The sequence below is a fragment of the Anopheles darlingi genome, chromosome 3 (genome assembly GCF_943734745.1).
Source record: "Anopheles darlingi chromosome 3, idAnoDarlMG_H_01, whole genome shotgun sequence".
Taxonomy (NCBI): domain Eukaryota; kingdom Metazoa; phylum Arthropoda; class Insecta; order Diptera; family Culicidae; genus Anopheles; species Anopheles darlingi.
Window position 1 is genome coordinate 35,098,439 of NC_064875.1, and position 18,750 is coordinate 35,117,188.

An 18,750-nucleotide genomic window follows, 5' to 3' on the forward strand; every position below is an offset into this window, starting at 1 on the left:
TGGAGCTTTAAATTTTCACAAAATGCTTACAGACTTGCACTAAAAATGTGCTGGAAGGTGTATGAATGATATATCCACATCAACTTGATTCGAAATGTTCCACAACTCTCATGGTTTATTTACTAGTCATATAAATTTGGCCAATTGCTACGAACAATGCAGCACTCTATACCAACTTGTACAATAAAATTTCAAAATCCTTCATATAAACATTTTAAATATTTCTAATATATAGATACCCTGTTTAACTATTACAAAGGCAAAGAGTATGGTTTAGCGTATAATGGACAAAACGTAGGGACGAATTGCAAAAACATTAATTATTTAGACACTTGGCTAAAAGCGTCAGGGTACCTAGGTGAGTTAACAATTCGTCACCGATGTCATGAATTGAGCTGATAAAAACACTCCCGTCCAGTTTTCTAGCTGTTTTAAAGAAACAACTAAACATTTCGTCCTGCTTAGAATGTGTATAGTTTGATTTTATTGTTAGGCTTAGTTCTTCTTCACTATCATACAATATTTTTAATCATTTTTCAAATACTGTGTAATTGCTTTGAGAAAAGCTTGATCATTAATTTGTTTAACCATCTAACACGTAAGTTATTACGTGGTAATCGGTTAACATTTTACCAACTGGACATACTAAAAATACTACAAACGAACTAAAACGCCAAGAAAAAGCTTTATATAAACACTTAATTGTAAAAGCACATTCATTATTCATAGATAATGAGATATAGAAGATGACATGTGAATTAATTATTAGAGAATACACAAAAGTAAACGAAAACAAAACCCGTAAAACATTGTGGAACCATGACAACAAATTATGATTTACTCATATCAACTTTGTTGAATATTATAAAAATAATTTATTTATTGTTGATATATTTTCGTAGTTTTTTCACAGCCCGCAGTGAGTATTGAGACTACGAGTGTTGGTGCAATTCAAAAACCATTTTCAAATGTTGTTACGTAAATAATATTTGTATTTGTGCCTATTATCGTTCAATATATAGCAAAAACATAAACATGCTATCGTATTCCATAGATTTTCATGCCTTATCTTTAGAGAAGTAAATCACAATCAGAAAATGGCGCAACGTAGAACTGGTAATGAACTGTAATGATATAAATGTCAATAATGGTTTAACTGAAATTCGTAATTTTATCTGAAATTCATCAAAGAATGCCTTACATTTTAGAATAAGATAAGAAGTAGGTATGGAGAGTAAACATTTTAATTCAATAAATTTGTTAAGCATTTTTAAGGCTCACTCGCTCTAATGCCTTTCCAACATAATATTCTATTAGGCACGACAACACACCTCATTCAGAATATAATAATTTTTGCTAATTTATGATGCTTCTTCTATTTTCTTTCGGAAATTTTGAAAAAAAAAGTGATTTGGGTGGCAACCGTTGTTGTTCAATTTGAATTTGAGTTCATTTGCGAATGTTTAAACGATTCCCATGTAGACATTTGAATCGGTTTTGGCGGAATTGGGAGGAAATCACGACTTTTTTGGGACTTTTTCATCTGTTCTCGGCGTCCAATCGGTACAGCACAGTGAACCTGTCAAAGTGTTAGCTCGGACGCAGTTCGGTAAGTTGCTCCAGCGAAAAAAGTGATTTTATTCATTAAAGTTCATCATTTTCCATGGTGTTTTCAGTGCAATGGATGCTGGAGATGATGCAGAAGCCGTTTAGAATGGAGTTCATTTCGTTAACGAAGAACAACCTGACTGTGTGTATGTTGAAGGAAGGTTCTGGATGAACAGAAGATATCACAGAAAGATGTTTCCCAGGCTGTTCAGCGCTTTCCTGTGACCCGAATGTGATTCAGTGTTGTTATAAAAGTGATATATAATATGCTAAAATACATGAAATGTTTCAAAAATACAATTATCTGAAATTAGTTTTCTGCTTCTCAAAACAAACCCTTGGAAACAGTACCAAAACCGTACCGGTTGGATTGGAACCGATTCGAGGCGAGGCGAGTTTTTACACCGTCCCATACTGCCAATCGTGGGATAAAGTCGCACTTTTGTCGCACGACAAAAGTACGCCTTTGTCCTACTAAAACGGCGTACTTTCCGCACTTGGGTTCACTTCATTGATTGAAGCTGAGATTTTTTTTGTGTGGTGTCGCGTTTCCAGGAACATTGAATGCGGCGCATCATTTTATCAATTTAAGCCCGCAAATGTAACAATGAAAGAGCAGGGCTCATGAATTTCACTTTATTTTTATTGCTAGTGGTTGATGTGACACAACGCATTCAGTGAGACGGGGGCGTACGAGCCACATCTGCCTTTAACCATCATTCTTTTGTTTACGTTTCAAGTGGTGGCATCATTCTGATAACCACAAAATCGGCTTATCTGCGCTCATTTCTACAAGCGATAAGTATACCGCACTATAAGAATTACAATTCAGGCGCACAAACGGTATCGGTGTTCACAGAGTTGATTTGTCTGTTTATGTGAAAGGTTTCGGAAAGTGGCCCTAACACGAAAATAAAGGTATGTTCTTTGAATATCTCTACTCTCCTATCGACGTGTATATTCTGAGGCCATGCATGTCTCTTATTTCATTCTTCAGTGTTTCCGTGATTAATCGGTGTTGTTTCACAGTAGATAAACCTTTGAATTCTGTTGTTTCTACGGAAATCTCGTACATTGATCCACATCCGCCAGAAATGTCAGTAACTACGATGTGCTTTGCCTGGCGAGTAAGAGTCAATGTTCAAAGGATGATAAGATAATTGTTGAGTAGCCATCAATCACGCCTATCACGGCAATCTATCGTTGGTTACTACCTTTGGAAATTTAAGCTCTAGAGCTTTCCGCAGAGTTTCTTCGGAATTTTTAACGACTTGCGAACTGCCCCCGGACCACACACGACTTAGTACCTACGAACAAAACGTACAAAAAGAGGCAATTGCAAGCGACAGAACGTTGGATGGAACACTATTTTCATCACTTCGCCGTTGGTTATCTAATTTCATGGAACAAAATGTGCTAAAGATGTTCTTACCGAGATATATCGACTACCATACTTTTGAAAGAGCTTTCCGTTCATATTTTGTTTTAAAAAACCAATGGTAGTTATCCAAAAACCAATGGTAGTTTACCGGCTACAAAAACCTAAATATATCGGACCTAGAAGAACCGAATTATGAAATCGATCTGTCAAAAAATGCTACTTGGATTTGTATGCGTGTGTATGCGTGTTTTTCGAAGGTGTTTTTTTAATAGGCCCTGCTACACGGAGCGTAAACTCTAGCGTAAACGTAAAAATTAATGCCAAAACGTTTACGCTTGCCGTTTACATGCTGTCAAACGATTATTGGTCCGTGGGGCGTGAAACCTGGCGTAAAAGCTTTTTGCAAACGGGAGGGCTCGCAATATGTTCTTTTTGTGGTTTAAATCGATAGTGAGTGATCATTGCTAGCGTGTTCAATCCTTTTCTTCAAAAAACCGATTTTAATTTTCTCAACCCGGCCATGTAAACATATCGAAGCGTAAACGTTTTGGCATTAATTTGTAAATTTACGCATAAATTTACGGTTCATGTAGCACCACCTTATGAAAATGCAAGTAGCTCAGTTTGAGCAAAAGACGCAGTCGCAGTTTTTTGAAGCGCTGGAATTCAAAATCGACGTTCGACGTTGAGATGGATGTGGCATGTATTTTTTTCATTTGACGGTGTCTAGTTGAGCAGAAGAAATTTAGTTTGTGTGTCAACTGTATAGTTACTGTTGGATGATGGCTATATTCAGCTGGCAACAGGCTACTTGATGTTTGGTTGATCTGGAGTTAACTTGCGGTTGGCGGTTAGGTAGAAGCATAGCTCACTTGTTTACTTGGTCCCAAAAACGGTGTATGTACAACATAATAACCTTGAGTCTGTGCTATTTTGCTGATGTTGCCCCTTACCCTAACCCTTGCAGGCTGGGTTGCAAGCAAATAAGCAAAAATCTGGTGTAAATATAAAAAAATAAGTCTGAATCTGGATCAAAAGCTTGCCACGGACATCGCAATTGTCCAACTACCCTAGTTGGAGCTTCGAAAATGCGAAAAGCGAAATTCCGTAGTTACCAGCTTTAGCGCACGTGATTCATCTCGATGATGTTTTGAAAACAAAACCCAAATTCTTCGGAAAAATTGAGTTGGCACCTTTAACGCACACAGACAAGTCGCGGTTTATTTACACTTTTTCGTATCGCCTTTTGATGCGTCATCAAACAAATAAGGCAATAGTTACTGGGCTTGAAGAAAACTTGGAGGTTTGGACTTTTCTCGTTGCAATCCAGAAAAGGACTCATAGGCCCCTATTGCGATTGTCTTGTCTCGTTTCCAAGACAAACGTCAGTCTGGTGTCGGTATTGCGAGTGTCTTGCTTGACACCGATTTCTGTCTTGGAAACGAGACTCAGCTGTCTTGTACTCAAAGCTACCAGACTGGGAGTCTGCCAAACAAGACTGCGATTTAAGATTACCGTAACAGTTTTTTATTTAGCAGACTGGCGGTTGATTTGGAATTTTTGGTTGAATTTAATGGAATTAATCAATAACCTATTACCAGTAATCGATTATGTTCAATTGTACGAAATGGCACATTTTCTGAGAACCATGTAATGGGCTTAAACCTCAGCATTTGCTTTCGTGACGATCGAGTTCCTGAATAAAAATGCATCAGAGATTGAGAATAATTGAACAAATATTGTACGATTGAAAACATTTTTTTGATGAATTAAAACACGTTAACGGTAAGGAAATTCAAACTGCGCACGATTGTTTACAAACAAAGCTGCGATTTTGATGGCTTTTGACAGCCAAATGAACACTTGTTCATTCAAGTGTTCATGCGACACTCGCAATACCGATTTTAGACAACCAAGACTCGGCGGTTTTTGCCAGACAAGACTGGTCGAGTCTTGTCTCGGAAACGAGACAAGACAATCGCAATAGGGGCCATAATACGCTCAAGTTTTTAGTGTTGTAAAATCGTTCCAGAAGCAATCTAAATTCTTCTGTTTGTGTTTATGTGGTGAGGGTTTAACCTAAATTTAGGTTTAGGGAAGCCTGAACAAAGCGCACACCTCCGAGCAAAGCGCACGCGCACTCACCAATACACCAGCGCTTCACCAGCGGCCGGAACTCTGCTTGTTGGCCCGATCTCGGGGTTTAAAGGAAAATCTAGTCGATTGAGCCTGATTCTGGTTGATCGCAAATCGTCAATCTATCATTCAGGGTTTCGGTATTCAGTGGTTTTACTTATTACGCAGTCCAAAGGGCATCAGTGTTCGTTTTGATGCTGGCGAAGTTTCTGTTGTGTAACTTTGCGACTTGTGTGTGTTCGTGAGCACTTCGTTGGGCGAGGCTAAAACCACACCATCTTCTTCTGTGTGGTTAGTTTTAGAACTGGTTTCGAGGCGGGCACTCGCTCCTGTAAATATTAAGTGAAACAGCGAAGAACAATACCGAAGTGAGCGGGCAACGACGGCGTGCGAGAAGCTTGCTATTTTGGGATAGTCGAAAAAGTGTTATTTTTCCATAACGAATCCCTTTCGCAGTTTTGCTTGCGTGGCCACTTTTCTGTATTCGAGCGCTGGAGGTCAAGCACTCCTCGTAGTCAGAGTGAAGGAAGTTAATAATCACCCCACTAGCGCCATCTTTTCCGTGCGCCGTGGCAGCTGCAGAGAAAGAGAGAGAGCGACAGAGCGGGAGAGCGGCACAGAAGAAGAAGAAAAAACGGTCGTGTTTACTGTGTGGGTTAACTACCCATCTCTTTTTCGATTCCGTGGGATAGAGAAAAAAACGGTCGCGCTTGGGCAAGGTATCGTTTGCTAAATGTGTTCTGTGAGTTGCTGGTGGACTTCGGCAAAATTATCGAATTCGAGCCCTCAAAACATCAGCGAGTGCTAGGTTTGGAAATTTCCTAAAAATCGAACTACACCGGCTATATGCGCATAGCGTAAAGAAATACAAAGAGGTGTGATACGCAATTCCGTCTCGTTCTCGCGTGAAAAAGGGACAGAAAAACAGAATTCCGTGCATGCTCGGTGGCCTTCATCACTAGCAGAAGCAGGAGCAAGCGTGTGCCCTAAATAGTCATTGTGGAGTGGTGAAAGCCGCACTCAAACGAGCAGATAAGCGAATCATAGCAGACCGTGCTAAGAAGAGTGTCTGGAGTCTGAGCTGAAACTCGTGAGTCGTGTCCCGGTTCTGTGTAGAAACCCGCAGGAAAAGTGCTTGCTCTCAGAGCTTTTGTGTGATCCAGCGTGTGCTCTCTTAGTGGTGGTAGCAGAAACAGCGTCGTCGTCGTCATGCCGAGCAAGCAGGCAAGCGATGTGCTGGCCGTGGAGGAGCTGGTTCACGAAATTCGCGAAAATCTGCGCTTGAAAGCTAAACCTTCTCATCAACCTACGCGCAGTTCACGGCCCTCGCCCTACCACATCCCCTGCAGATCGTGGTCTGAGCCTGTCTGTGGTGGGGTCGGTGTCGGCGCGGAAAAAAAGATCGTCGGGAAGGCGAAAACGAAAGACGAGCAAACGATAGACGACCCCTACGAGTTCCTGCAGACCCTGCTCAAGAACAACAACCTCGTCAAAGAAGCCGTCCGGCGGTTGCAGCACGGACTTTCGCCGAAGCAGCGGTACTTTTACGAGAGCGACGAGGAATCTTCGCGGTCTCCTATCGTGGTCGTGTGTCAGCTGGAGTCCTAAGTATCTTTAGCCTTCGCGAAGCAAAGCATTCTAGGTTTAACATAATCAACTAAGAAGAGAACTAGAAATACTAAATACTAGCTAATAGGAGAATTCGTACGCTGTACTGTTAAATTTATCGCAGGAATGAGCATAACAGTGCGCTAAAATTAGCAAATAGAGATGGATTACGTGTCGATTGCCGTGACCCGATACAGAAGTATTTCCAAGCAAAGTGAGTCATGTTGCACTTTTTGCTTTTCTATTCTTTGCTTTCGTTACCATTTCCAACTACTGCGCCTGTAATGTTATTGCAGAAAATATTGCCCCTTAACCTTCTATTCCCATTCCTCTCCACCGACTGTATTCCGACAAGTTCGTGTGAGCGACTCAAGAGTAAGGGCTATCGAAAATAACCAGTGAGGAGAAGAGGAGAAAAACATTAAACAGTCAACTTTGTTACTTACCATAATTAGTACATGACATAGTCGAATTGTCTGATTATGCAATGTGTTTTTAGGCCAATTCATTGAATAATCTGTGAAACCATTGTAATCCATCTCATTTGTTCTTTCTTGTGTGTACCTCTATCTTAACAGACTTTACATTCGCTTGTTTTCCAATTTATTGGTACTTACTCTTCAAATGTCACTATTGAGAAAACGTTATTTGGAATACAGTCGCTCTATACCCGAGAGCCGCAAACACAGAGTGAGAATGATGTGAGACGAGTCGATTAGCTCTCCCTTATAAAGTCGAACCTATGATATCGACGTCCAAAACCATGTCGACCATGCTATGCCAGTGTATTAAACCTTGTGTGAAATCCTTGGTTTAGGCAGTTACTGGGTCCTATTTTTTCGTTCCTAGTTGGTTTCAGTCTTTCTTCCAAACCGCTCTTTGTTTTCGCTCCACACTGTTCTACTTTATTTATTGTAGAGCACAAGTGATGCTAGGCGCGAAAAGATTTCAGAAATGTCTGATGCGATGTTCAAGTTTGATGTTCAAAACAAATCTAGTACGAATCTCACAAAATCATGCGGTGTATTCTCAACACTATATCTTCTTGATAGTGCATTCAACATTGAATGGACAATCGAGTGCATCGGAAAAAGTACTTCAATTCATGCTTAGCATGCATGATTTGCTTTGTGTAGTTCAATTGCCGGAGAGGTGCACAGTTCCTTGAATAAACTTACGGAAACATTACCATTCACAATATATCCATCCCAAATTAAGTGTACCGACCATATCAGCGTTTGCTTTATTTCCAAGTTTTACCTACCTAACGTTTTCAAAGAATCAAAAAATGAACTGCAGAGAAAAGAACATCATTTATCGGCAAGAAGCACCATTCCGTATTTCAATCCAAATTATTCTCAAATTTTGTCGCTATCCTGGCACTGTACTTTAAAAGCGCATCATACATTTTAGATATAAGCTAAATTTGAGGCAACACTGTACAGTTTGCTGACGAACCCATAAGCTGGATAAAGGGCCAATTTGATAAAACTGCAGAAGTGCTTCTTGGGTTTCAAAAAACAAACAATCCACCAAACTAGCATTATTCAACATCAAAATACAAAAACCTTTACCAATAAATACTTTTTCCGGAAATGGCTTGATAAATTTAGTGCTTTAAAACCAGTCGCAGCCACCTTTCGGAAATAGACATTAATGCAACAAAAAATACCGATTTGATTCCGGTGTTGATGGTTTTTGTTGAAAAACTTATCAACTTATATCCTCAGTTATGTGGCTGTGCTTGATTTGTAATACACCGTTAAATTACTATGATATATAATTGAACAATGAAAAAGACTGATACAAGTTTAGGATCCCCCAGATGAATAATGCACAACTTACACAACGAGTAAAGGAAGTAACCAACACTAACAATGCTTCTAGCAGCAGGCATAGCGTATAGGAAATGCGTGTATTGAATGCAGTGCAGCGATATGATTTGAGTAAAGAGCGAAATTATGATCATGGATTGTTAATTAAACGAAAATGGATTTTACTGTCGACGATGTGTGCATTAGCGCAAGAATTCTAGCATCAGAGAGCCAGTAAGGTTTTCTTAATTTTATTTTAAAATTGTATCAATTCTATTAACCTGATCGTTAAAATGTAAGAAGAATTGACAATTGTCAGGAATACTTTCATACTTTTTTGCGACTAACTTTCGTAACCGGATGCGTTTCCGTGTGTCGCTTGTAAATATTAAGCGCATGTTGGTTAGATAGGTTATATAAAAAACGATAGCGATAATAATAAATTATTCAAAGTGTTGGCAAAAATATAGAACCACGGATCAGTGTTATATACAAAATTTAGTAGTGACTCTATCTGAACGTACCGGCTGATCAAATACGATTATGTTTTATGATACCGTTCAGTTCAGTGCATGTGCAACTACCAAAAATTTCAATGTTTCTTTTTCTCCTCTAGTGATACACATAGTTTCTGGAATGCATTGTCTACATCCAAAAACCATGCTGAGCTTTTGTTTTTCTGAAAACAAATACATATGTTTTCTTTAATTACATAATTAATTTTTTATTCAAATTTGGAAACGATTACTCAGTGCACGTAAATCAGTCATTAATAAAATGGAAATTAAAACCTAACAGATTATGAAAACAACATGACAGGCACCCTAAAACGAGGAGAAACGATAATTTTCTGGTAAAACAACTTCAATTACAAACAATAAATTAAATGCCATTTATGCGTTGATTGTCCTTATTAAAATCCGTTTTAGGATTCATTTCAAATATTACGGCTTTGCTATAAGAGAATACACTCTGTTCACACCTATTCGCATATAATTCGGCAGTAATGCACAAACACTTGTTGGAAATAAGTACTAACCGGTGATAAAGATATCTAGCATTATGATTTATATAGTTCGCAATTGATAATTTAGAAGGCAACATTTGTTTTTTCTTATAGGCTCTTCCACTTTTGCAAATTCCCTAACATTTTGAATTTGAGTTTTGTGGACGTATTGTATTTGAATATTATTATTGTAATGAAAGCGATTTGAAAAAGAAATAGTTTACGGATTCTGTGACACGATGAATTGAAAACTTGTCACTGAAGAAATGAATAAATCAGAGAATGCCGAAGAGAGAAAATTATTTACGCTTAAAACTAAAAAACAAAAAAACAAAAAGCATTGAGATCAAACAGTTTTATTTGTAGTTTTTTCATCTGAAATGTATAATATGTGTACGAATGAATTGGAAGGTGTATGTCGAAGAATATTAAACAGGTAAATAGAGAAAAGGTAACCCGCAGCGCGACAGTGTTGAGGGTACTCACTGAAAGAGCTATTTTTGATGGTTTCATACTTTTCCGAACTTTCGCGGGAATTCGTTGCTTACGTATTTCCGGCGTCATCAATGATGAATAGTGTGAGTATGAATAAGATTACTTTAACTTCTATATGACTTAGAAAGTTTATAACAACATCTATAGACTATTGTTTCCGACAAGTCAAGTCAAATTTTATAAAATTCATGTGCAAAAGATAATGAATTCAACAAATCTCACAAAAAATTAAGGACCGTTTTTTTTTTATTTGTTACTCCAGATGTTGTCGTTCTTATATTTCAGTTATATATTTATGTTTTTCGAAAAAACTAATATTTTTTTAAGCATATATAAGAAAACCAGTATTGTATCCCGTTTTCTACCAGAATGAAATTTTTCTCATATAATATGGGAAGCATGCAACCAATAATGTAATGGCGAGGAATGAATGGACAACAATGAAATTCTAGAATAAATTATAAAAACATGAAAACCAAATTCATATCAATAGAAAACGAATTCAAACCGGTGGTTGATTCTAAATTCTTTTGTTTATTTTTGAAATTCATTCATACGTCTCATTATAACATGATACTTAAGAATGTGTAAATCATAAATGTTTTCCAAAAACGCTCTTATAACATTGAATGCATGTAGATATATAGGATCCAGGTAGCAAAGCAATTTATAGCTGAAGTAACAGGAAATGGTAAAAGAAAGAATCCCGGCATATTGCATTGGAACCGCTGGATAGTCTGTTATGTGACTATAACGTTATTGTATAAAATAATACGAATGTTGTAAATGTATCAAATACGGTATGAAATTACATTTAATAGCTTCGATCAGTGCTATGGACTACTATAACAAAAGATTGAATTGTAATATACTGAAAATACATAAAGCATAATACTTAATGGTGTGCCTTTATTTGTTACAAATGCCTAATGATGACACCATACAATGATTGTTACTTGTATTCACTGCGATTTTGGATTTTTCATAATACTGCTACAACATTTTCTTGGCGGCTGGATTTTTTCTATGCTTGTGCTGTACACAAACTCCAGTGTTCTTGTCGCCAATTGAATTGATGAATCTTATTCAAATATTGGTAAGAATGATTTTATGCAAAATGTTATGATTTTGAATGGCTTTCAAAATAAAATTCCATCAACTCGTCTTGGATTTTTGGCATATGCCTTCACACGCCTTGTGCCTTACACATTGTGTTGCTTCCGTTGTTATCATTTTGCAATCACATTCTTTTAGCAGCATCATACAGACAATATTTTGTTTGCTAAAAATGTCTTAGTTCTCTTCTGATCATCTCATTGTTTCCATGAGATGGTCTAAAAATATTGTACGAGTTTCGGATCTCTTTATAGAATTTTATTGAGAAAAATCTCTCCAAGTTGCCAGGAAAGTGTCTACGTAGTTTAGGAAATGGGAGGGAAAGGGGTTCTGCAGGCGGTTGTTTACTTCGGTTGTGCGTATGAAAATATTTCGCGAATGCCTCCCGTCAGTGTTCCTCGTTTGGATTATCATCCTTTGGAGTCCTTTGGAAGTGGTCCAACGCGCATGCGCAAAAAGTACGCGTGGATCGGTCTCTGTCCTTGAATAATGCTTATAGGACATGAACCAGGACAACAAACAAAAAAGACTTACCACTGTTCTGTTACGAATATTTACGAACGTTCTGGAAAATTACACGAAATCTAAGGAAAGTTTTCCTTTCCCGATTTTGAATGCGATTCGAATGCCAGTTACGCTGTAAAGCTGTGTGAACGAACATTGAAACCATTGAAATGTTTTCTATGCATTATGAACTAAATGTTATTATTATTAAGCTATAATGTTCATCATTATAGTGCAATTACTCGTAAAATAGCTGTTAATCGCCAAATTTTAATTTGTTTATTCAATTCTTTAATGTAAGGAGTCTTTAAAGGAAAATCCGTTATAATTCGATAACGTGAGGATGGCTGTCTTTCAAATGGGTTCGCATACGCACGCCATATCCATGGCAATGTTTCGGGATAATCGCAACAAGGTGGTCAATGAACTACAACGAACCCGCAACTTTGGGAAGGATTCTATTCCTATAGTTGTACTTCAAGGAGGCGATAACATAAGCCATTACGATACGGACGTCGACTATATTTTCCGCCAGGTAAGTTCGACATCATGTATACTAACAACATTGCACAAAAAATAATTTCTTTTCTACATGTTGGTATATTGAAACCTACTTTCAAATGTAGTGTAATGAAAAAGAAGCTATATCTTTTATGTTTTATATTCATTGTCCTTTTAGGAATCGTATTTTACTTACATGTTCGGCGTCACTGAGCCTGGATGCTATGGAACGGTTGAGGTAAAAACAGGACGTGCTGTGCTGTTTGTACCACGGTTACCAGAAGAGTACTCAGTGTGGATGGGTCCGCTACTTGGAATCGATGACTTCAAGCGCAAGTATGAAGTGGACGCTGTGTACTACGTGGATGAAGTAAGTATTGATGAAACACACACTTTTTACCAAATTGCGGTAAATTTTTCGCCAACGTATTTGAGTATTTAGAAGAAGGGGAAAGTGAAGTTATTTGAAAATAGGATTGAGTCGAAATAGAAAATCTGACACGAGGATCGATCTCACTCTGATTTGTCCTAAAGCTTAGTGGTAATCATAGTGGCTGCCTCCTGAGAAGTGGCACACACAGAATCACTAACAGTGGACACATGTTCAGGCACAGAAGATGGACCGTTCCGATAGCATAGAGCATTTGGCGCACGGTTCAGCGAGTCCTGGGATTCTTTGCGTATCTCCACTGCGCGACCAGCGGCTTAACGGCTAGCGCGTCGTCTCCCTGAAAGTGTAACTCCTTACTAAGATTAGTATATGGATTATATTGTATGCTTGCAGATCGTGGATAAACTTACTGGTAACAACCCATCAGTACTTTTAGTTTTGGTAAGTACATCTGGGAAAACGGTAGATCTGTCTAATTTCTATTTTTCATAGAGCGAAACCTTTTTAAAGTTAAAATTTTTCGAGTTGAGTGCAATCTTTCGACAGCGTGTAAAAGGCTAACGAAAATGTTTAAGCATTACATTTCGAGTTTTCACTAGAGGTTCTTTCATCTATCGCTTCATCTATCGTTGCAGAAATTGTGATGTATTGTGATATTTGATCAATGTGTATTCTTACCCTTTTGTTAACAGAGTGGCCCGAATACTGATAGCGGTTCAGTAGCAAAACCAGCTTCTTTCAAAGGCATTGAAAGGTATGGGGAAGGAACAGGTTTTTTCTGAAAAGGGCCAATCAACGCCTTCTTTGTTTTTTCAGATTCACTATTGACACTGATATTCTTTTTCCTGTTATTGCTGAATGGTAAGTTGCTATTTAAAAAAGAATACTATTACCAGGTCTACCGACTACTAGCAGCGTGTGGACCAGCCTTTAGATTTATCGTTTTTATTTCGTTCGTTGTATCGTTTATTTCGTTCGTTGTATCGTTTATATCGATTTACGGCCGAATTTATCGTTTTATCCGGTTCTTCTTGTTCTTCTTCTGTCGCTCCGCGAAATCCGCGAAAAAATTGGGAAAATCTGGAGTTTTTGGAAAATTTGATGAAGAAAAAGGTGCTGGGAGTGAATTGAAGTCGTTTTTCAACTCCCATCGGCGTTCTCGTTGAGAAAGTAGACCGGGAAAGTGTAAAAAACGAGGAAAATCGCAGAGCGAAGAAAAACCAGAGGAATAGTACTTTTTTCTAGTCTCCAGTTATAGTCTTTTGATGGCCCTTTTCGGCCGGTTCCTCCAGATATGAACACCCTTTTTGTGAGCCTTGCATTTTGAGGTTATCCACAACGAACTTGGCCTTGAATGATCAGCTGATGGACGCCAAATCGGAGGACAAATCAGAAATCAGAATCAGAAAAGCCGATTCTTTTTCCGAAAAGCTTAACTTTTTTGGGTAAACATAAACCTTTCCATATAAATTTCATGGAAATAAATTCATTTTTATTTATAATATAAATTTCCCAAAAAGACGGACTGACCTCGGAAAAGGATTATCTTTTTCCTTTACCTAAAAAGAATTCTTCGAGCTCCGGCTCCGGCTCCGGGAAGCCTCACCCGAAGCGCTAACAAAACTCCAAGCCGGGAGTTACGAAAAGAAAACCGTCGGAAACCGGTATGTTTTAGGATTTGCGATTCCGCCTAGATTTTTCGTATTGACTATCGAATTCTCCTTCCAGCCTCACGGCAAGTTCCTGCAATTAGGGTTATCCTACCGGTCTGTCTCATATCCGGAACCCGGATCTGGAAGAAATAATAGTCGATCTAGAATATCAACAGAAACAGCAAAAAAACCTCAACAGCAATTCACGCAATCGGAGGTACACTGAAAATTGGACATGCGGCCTTAGTAGCCGGTCCTTAAAATAACAGAGCCTATATCCTCAAGGTACTGTGATAAATCCTTACCGAAAAAGGAAGAGAAGAAGAAGAAGAACATAGCGAGCCGAGATTCGGAAAAGATATTTTCGCAATGCGTGCAAAGGCAAGTTTCACGAACGTGGAAGTCTTCGCTACCAAAAGATAGAAAATGATGCGGAAAAATATTACACAGGTTCGCAGAGTAGGCCCTTACATAACGGCGTTTAAAATGTCCGTGGGATGCTTATGGACTGGTATTTGGCGTTCATTTCGCACTGTCAGAGGCACGTCCGGCCCCCCCGTGTTGCATGAGTCCCAACGATGCTCGTTTTCCTCCCGCGACTCTGGAGATACACCTCCGCCCCCGCCGAAACCTGCAACACCGAAGAATGCGAAACCTTGCAAATCTTTTGTCCGTAATACGACTATTCTAGTGCAGCAGCGTTGTGACATACAGGAGCTGCCGGTAGTAGTACGCAAAATTGCAGAGGATGAGTTCATATCATTCGTGTCGGATAAAATCATATGCCCCCCTATTTCACCGGGTGATGGTAAGGCTCGCAATGCTGGAAATACCTCTACAGGACAGGAACCATTAGAAGAGGAAATGGAGATAATTAAAAAGATCGATGATTGCCACTCGACAAAGGGTGTTCTCACGGTACTCTTTAATCAAAATGACGCTAATTATGGACCGAATATCGCTATCCGTGCGATGGAGAAGATTCTGAGCGTAGAAAGCTTGCTGGAACTGAAGGAAGTGGAACGCAGCCAAGAGTTCGAGCGCATCATTAACTGCATCGTGTATAACGCAGAGTCCAAGGCGATCCTTGATCTACTGGAGGAACTTCGCAGCTATCTCGAGCTACCAAGAACGATAGATATGCTGGGAAACGAGCTGGTCTACCGGTGTGCGGAAAATGCACTTACGATCGAAGAGTGCTGCGATGCGATTGAAGTGTTGACGCAGTGCCGTCGACCGGAGATGGTTGAGAAGTTCTGGAGTGGCCTAGCCGATAAGGAAAAATTCATTACCGAGCGCAACGTACACTTTGTGTTTGCAATGTTGCCTTATCTGAAAATAAGTCGTCGCGCTGTGCTGGCAGTGCTTGAGCGGCGTATTACCATGCTCTGGTGGCAGATGGCTCCGAATGCAACGATAGAAGTATTGCAGTCATTGGTTGTCTGCAAACTGTCACCGTATCGTGTTACACAATCCTTGGCCCGCTGGCTCAACACCAACATCCACTCTGTGAGCGAGGATCAGCTGGGTGCTATTTTGGAAGCGTTTACAAATCTCGTTTACTCCGATACGCAGATTGAACGAGCACTCGAGCGCTACATGAAGGCGAAGGGAGTGAAAGTGACTTCACAGAACCTGATCGTTACAATACTTTGCCACTGCCAGGAATTCCGCCTGCGCAACGGGCACATTCTGAATGGATGCAGCGAATTTCTTATAGCCAACCACGCTCTGGTCGAACCGGGTTACCTGCGGGCCTACTTCTACCCATTCGGAGCATTGGATTTTGTGCCTTCCAATGCGACCAAGTTCTTTGATACGATCAACATGCTTGTCGATCTACACTTTGGCAAGATTCCACCGACGGATGTTATTGATATAATGTTCACGTACCTTTGTTTGGAACGGTTTCCGCTCAACTTTGTCAACCGCATCTTCAATCCCTACTTTCTCGATGTACTGCACGCTAAAACGCAACCTGAACGTATGGACATCGTTCGCGGAAAACTGAAGCTCTTCGATACTGGGCTCACTCTCGAATGTGCTGACTATGATGGACCCTTGTTGCCACGTGACCACTCGGCGAAGGCTGTATTCCACGATGGTCGCATCAAGAGAATTGTCAACTACATTACGAGCGACCTAGAGGAGTTGGCCGGTGGTGCTGAGTGTATGACCAAATTCTCTGTTCTCCAGCATTTGCCCGTTAACTCTCTGTATCTTGTCGATGTTATATTCCATCCGCCTGGACTTGGCAACATATTCACTATTAACACGATGAAAGAACGGAACATCAATGTGGCTGTCCTCGTGCATCTACCGGAGTACTACGACAGCACTGGGACGTATTTAAGCGGCTCGCAGGTCATGCGGATACGGCATTTGCGACGTCTTGGGCTGAAAGTGGTTACTTTGCGGTTCGATACCCTGCATAAACTCAAGATCCACCCAAAAGAATTGCGTCAGTATCTAGTGGAGCGAATAAAAAACGCTCAAGAGGCGCTACCAGCCTTGGAAGGAATTGCACCGTTAACTAGGTCCTCCTAAAGACCACAAGTGATTTAATTTCATTGGCAGCATTGTCTAAGATAACTAAACAGTAAAGCAGCGAACAATGCCATTGTAGTAAGTGTCAGGTAGTTTCTCGGCCCAGTTGAGCCTGATTGTAGAAATATAGTTGACGTTAATCATCTTTGAATATTGTTCTATCGTCTTAAAATAATGAATGTATTTATTTTATCTTGTAACGTTGTTTTTTCTGCATCTGTGCAGGTGCAAATTCTCCATTGATCATCAAAAAACAATTTCTAATATCTATCGATCCTTAGTCCAATCTTGTACTATCCGAATATTACAATGTAACGTAATATTGTAATATTGATCTGTCTCTTATCTCCTGCCACACTCACATGTAAAGTAATGTGGTACAGGGCGGTTAAATATTGTTTCTGTTGCGAGTGGAGTGTATCGTTATGCGCTTACCGTTTTCTTTTTTGAACGAGCGAGACGAATCGTTCAAATCCTTTCAACATTATTTTATGTTACCATAGTTAATCGATTAATATTTCCATTGGTAATTCGAGCATATCTTCTTTTTCAGCCGAGTCATCAAGTCTCAGGCAGAGATCGAGGTGCTGCGCTATGTTGCTCGCGTATCTTCTGATGCCCACAAGGCTGTTATGAAGATGATCAAGCCGGGAATGTACGAGTATCAAGCGGAGGCAGAATTTCTTCGCCATTCGTACGCCGTTGGCGGCTGCCGCCATGCTTCTTATACCTGCATCTGTGGTGCCGGTTCTAATTCGGCCATCCTGCATTACGGGCATGCCGGGTCGCCAAACGATTACGAGATCCTGGACGGTGCTATGTGTCTGTTTGATATGGGTGCCAACTATGGTGGATACGCTGCTGACATCACCTGCAGCTTCCCAGCCAACGGTAAGTTTACCGAAGATCAAAAGCTCATCTACAATGCTGTCCTGGCTGCACGTGATGCAGTCTGTGGGGCTGCCCGGGAAGGTGTCTCTTGGGTCGATATGCATCTGCTGGCCAATCGCGTCATGTTAGAGGAGCTACGCAACGGTCAGCTGCTGCAGGGTGACGTGGAGGAGATGATAGAAGCAGGGTTAAATGCCATCTTCCAACCTCACGGCCTCGGTCATTTCCTCGGTCTGGACGTGCACGACGTTGGCGGGTATTTGCCGGGCTGTCCGGAACGCGCCACACGCGCTGGAGTCAATCGGCTCCGCACAGCCAGAACGCTCAAAGCAGGCATGTACCTCACCATTGAGCCGGGCTGTTACTTTATTGAACCAGTAAGTCATACCCGTATTTTCATTTGCACGAACTGATCGTTTAAGCTGATATATCACCACATCGGCATTCATTTCATTCTATAGCTTCTAAACAAGGCGCTCGCTGATCCAAAATTGAGCAAGTTCTTAGTGAAGCAAAACCTGATGCGTTTTCGCAACTTCGGTGGGGTACGCATCGAGGACGACGTTCTTATTACGAAGACCGGTATCGAGAACTTCACCCTTGTACCGAGAACGTAAGCATACTAGCGCGAAAAACGCCGTATAACGCTTTGGTTACATCATGTAACACACTTTTTTTTTCTCATTTTCAGTGTAGAGGAAATCGAAGCCTGGATGGCCAACTGAAACGATCATTCGTGATTAGCATGTCCACGGAAGCAACCCGTAAGGAATGGTTTGGGTGTTGGGAATGGTAGTTTAAAACTTGGGTTTCTGTAATATCTAACGTTTTATAAATATACTACTACTAAATCGGCAAATAAACGATGGAACATACAATTACTCCGTATTACGGCAGGCGTCTAAATATTGAACACAGTTTACCCGCCTGAATGGAACTGGTGTCGGTGTGATTTCTCTTTCATTATGGACATTCCATTCAAAGTCCAAGACAAAATCACAGTTTAACTTCTGTTATTCACGAGCGGTCTTCGTGTGAAGTAAGTACAAAATGAGTCCCAATTCGTAACTCCAATACTTCAATCGTAACTCCAGCATGTC

The 18,750-nt window shown here is 40.0% G+C and overlaps 5 protein-coding genes across 6 annotated transcripts in view; 4 read left to right on the top strand and 1 right to left on the bottom strand.

The window, feature by feature from the left end:
- Window positions 1–374, top strand: part of LOC125954929 (uncharacterized) — a 33,667-nt gene extending 33,293 nt beyond the window's left edge. Inside the window, exon 21 of the mRNA XM_049685614.1 lies at window positions 1–374. This exon is cut by the window's left edge and continues 143 nt beyond it. The gene's annotated coding sequence lies outside the window, so the exon portion shown is untranslated.
- A 1,805-nt stretch (window positions 375–2,179) lies between these two features.
- LOC125954934 (xaa-Pro dipeptidase) lies at window positions 2,180–18,538 on the top strand. Its single transcript, XM_049685630.1, has 9 exons — window positions 2,180–2,526; window positions 11,970–12,203; window positions 12,348–12,539; window positions 12,954–13,001; window positions 13,253–13,314; window positions 13,377–13,421; window positions 17,313–18,027; window positions 18,112–18,263; window positions 18,342–18,538. The coding sequence occupies exons 2-9, from the start codon at window positions 12,012–12,014 to the stop codon at window positions 18,373–18,375; spliced, it is 1,440 nt and encodes a 479-aa protein (XP_049541587.1). The 5' UTR covers window positions 2,180–2,526; window positions 11,970–12,011; the 3' UTR covers window positions 18,376–18,538.
- Window positions 2,525–3,184, bottom strand: LOC125954941 (bolA-like protein 3). Its single transcript, XM_049685646.1, has 3 exons — window positions 3,041–3,184; window positions 2,823–2,915; window positions 2,525–2,728 (listed from the first exon to the last, which is right to left on the bottom strand). The coding sequence occupies exons 1-3, from the start codon at window positions 3,083–3,085 to the stop codon at window positions 2,546–2,548; spliced, it is 321 nt and encodes a 106-aa protein (XP_049541603.1). The 5' UTR covers window positions 3,086–3,184; the 3' UTR covers window positions 2,525–2,545.
- LOC125954939 (uncharacterized) lies at window positions 4,334–6,947 on the top strand. Its single transcript, XM_049685643.1, has one exon. It carries the CDS (start codon window positions 6,335–6,337, stop codon window positions 6,731–6,733), a length of 399 nt encoding a protein of 132 aa, XP_049541600.1. The 5' UTR covers window positions 4,334–6,334; the 3' UTR covers window positions 6,734–6,947.
- LOC125954933 (FAST kinase domain-containing protein 3, mitochondrial-like) lies at window positions 14,639–16,800 on the top strand. Of its 2 annotated transcripts, XM_049685629.1 has the most exons (2): window positions 14,639–15,721; window positions 15,788–16,800. In XM_049685629.1, the coding sequence occupies exons 1-2, from the start codon at window positions 14,639–14,641 to the stop codon at window positions 16,757–16,759; spliced, it is 2,055 nt and encodes a 684-aa protein (XP_049541586.1). In that variant the 3' UTR covers window positions 16,760–16,800. The 2 variants fall into 2 exon arrangements, with proteins under 2 accessions (XP_049541586.1, XP_049541585.1); XM_049685628.1 differs by having other exon boundaries at window positions 14,639–16,800.
- Window positions 18,539–18,750: the final 212 nt, after the last annotated feature.

What these genes read in the sequence shown, in the direction of transcription:
- LOC125954939 (XM_049685643.1), top strand. Translation starts at nt 6,335, where the DNA reads ATGCCGAGCAAGCAGGCAAGCGATGTGCTGGCCGTGGAGGAGCTGGTT.
- LOC125954933 (XM_049685628.1), top strand. Translation starts at nt 14,639, where the DNA reads ATGATGCGGAAAAATATTACACAGGTTCGCAGAGTAGGCCCTTACATA.
- LOC125954941 (XM_049685646.1), bottom strand. Translation starts at nt 3,085, where the DNA reads ATGAACGGAAAGCTCTTTCAAAAGTATGGTAGTCGATATATCTCG. An exon ending in ATGGTAGTCGATATATCTCG is followed by an intron (nt 2,916 to 3,040) that starts GTAAGAACATCT and finishes TTTTGTTCGTAG; the next exon opens with GTACTAAGTCGTGTGTGGTC. An exon ending in TAGAGCTTAAATTTCCAAAG is followed by an intron (nt 2,729 to 2,822) that starts GTAGTAACCAAC and finishes CTTACTCGCCAG; the next exon opens with GCAAAGCACATCGTAGTTAC.
- LOC125954934 (XM_049685630.1), top strand. Translation starts at nt 12,012, where the DNA reads ATGGCTGTCTTTCAAATGGGTTCGCATACGCACGCCATATCCATGGCA. An exon ending in GCTGTTACTTTATTGAACCA is followed by an intron (nt 18,028 to 18,111) that starts GTAAGTCATACC and finishes TTCATTCTATAG; the next exon opens with CTTCTAAACAAGGCGCTCGC. An exon ending in TTCACCCTTGTACCGAGAAC is followed by an intron (nt 18,264 to 18,341) that starts GTAAGCATACTA and finishes TCTCATTTTCAG; the next exon opens with TGTAGAGGAAATCGAAGCCT.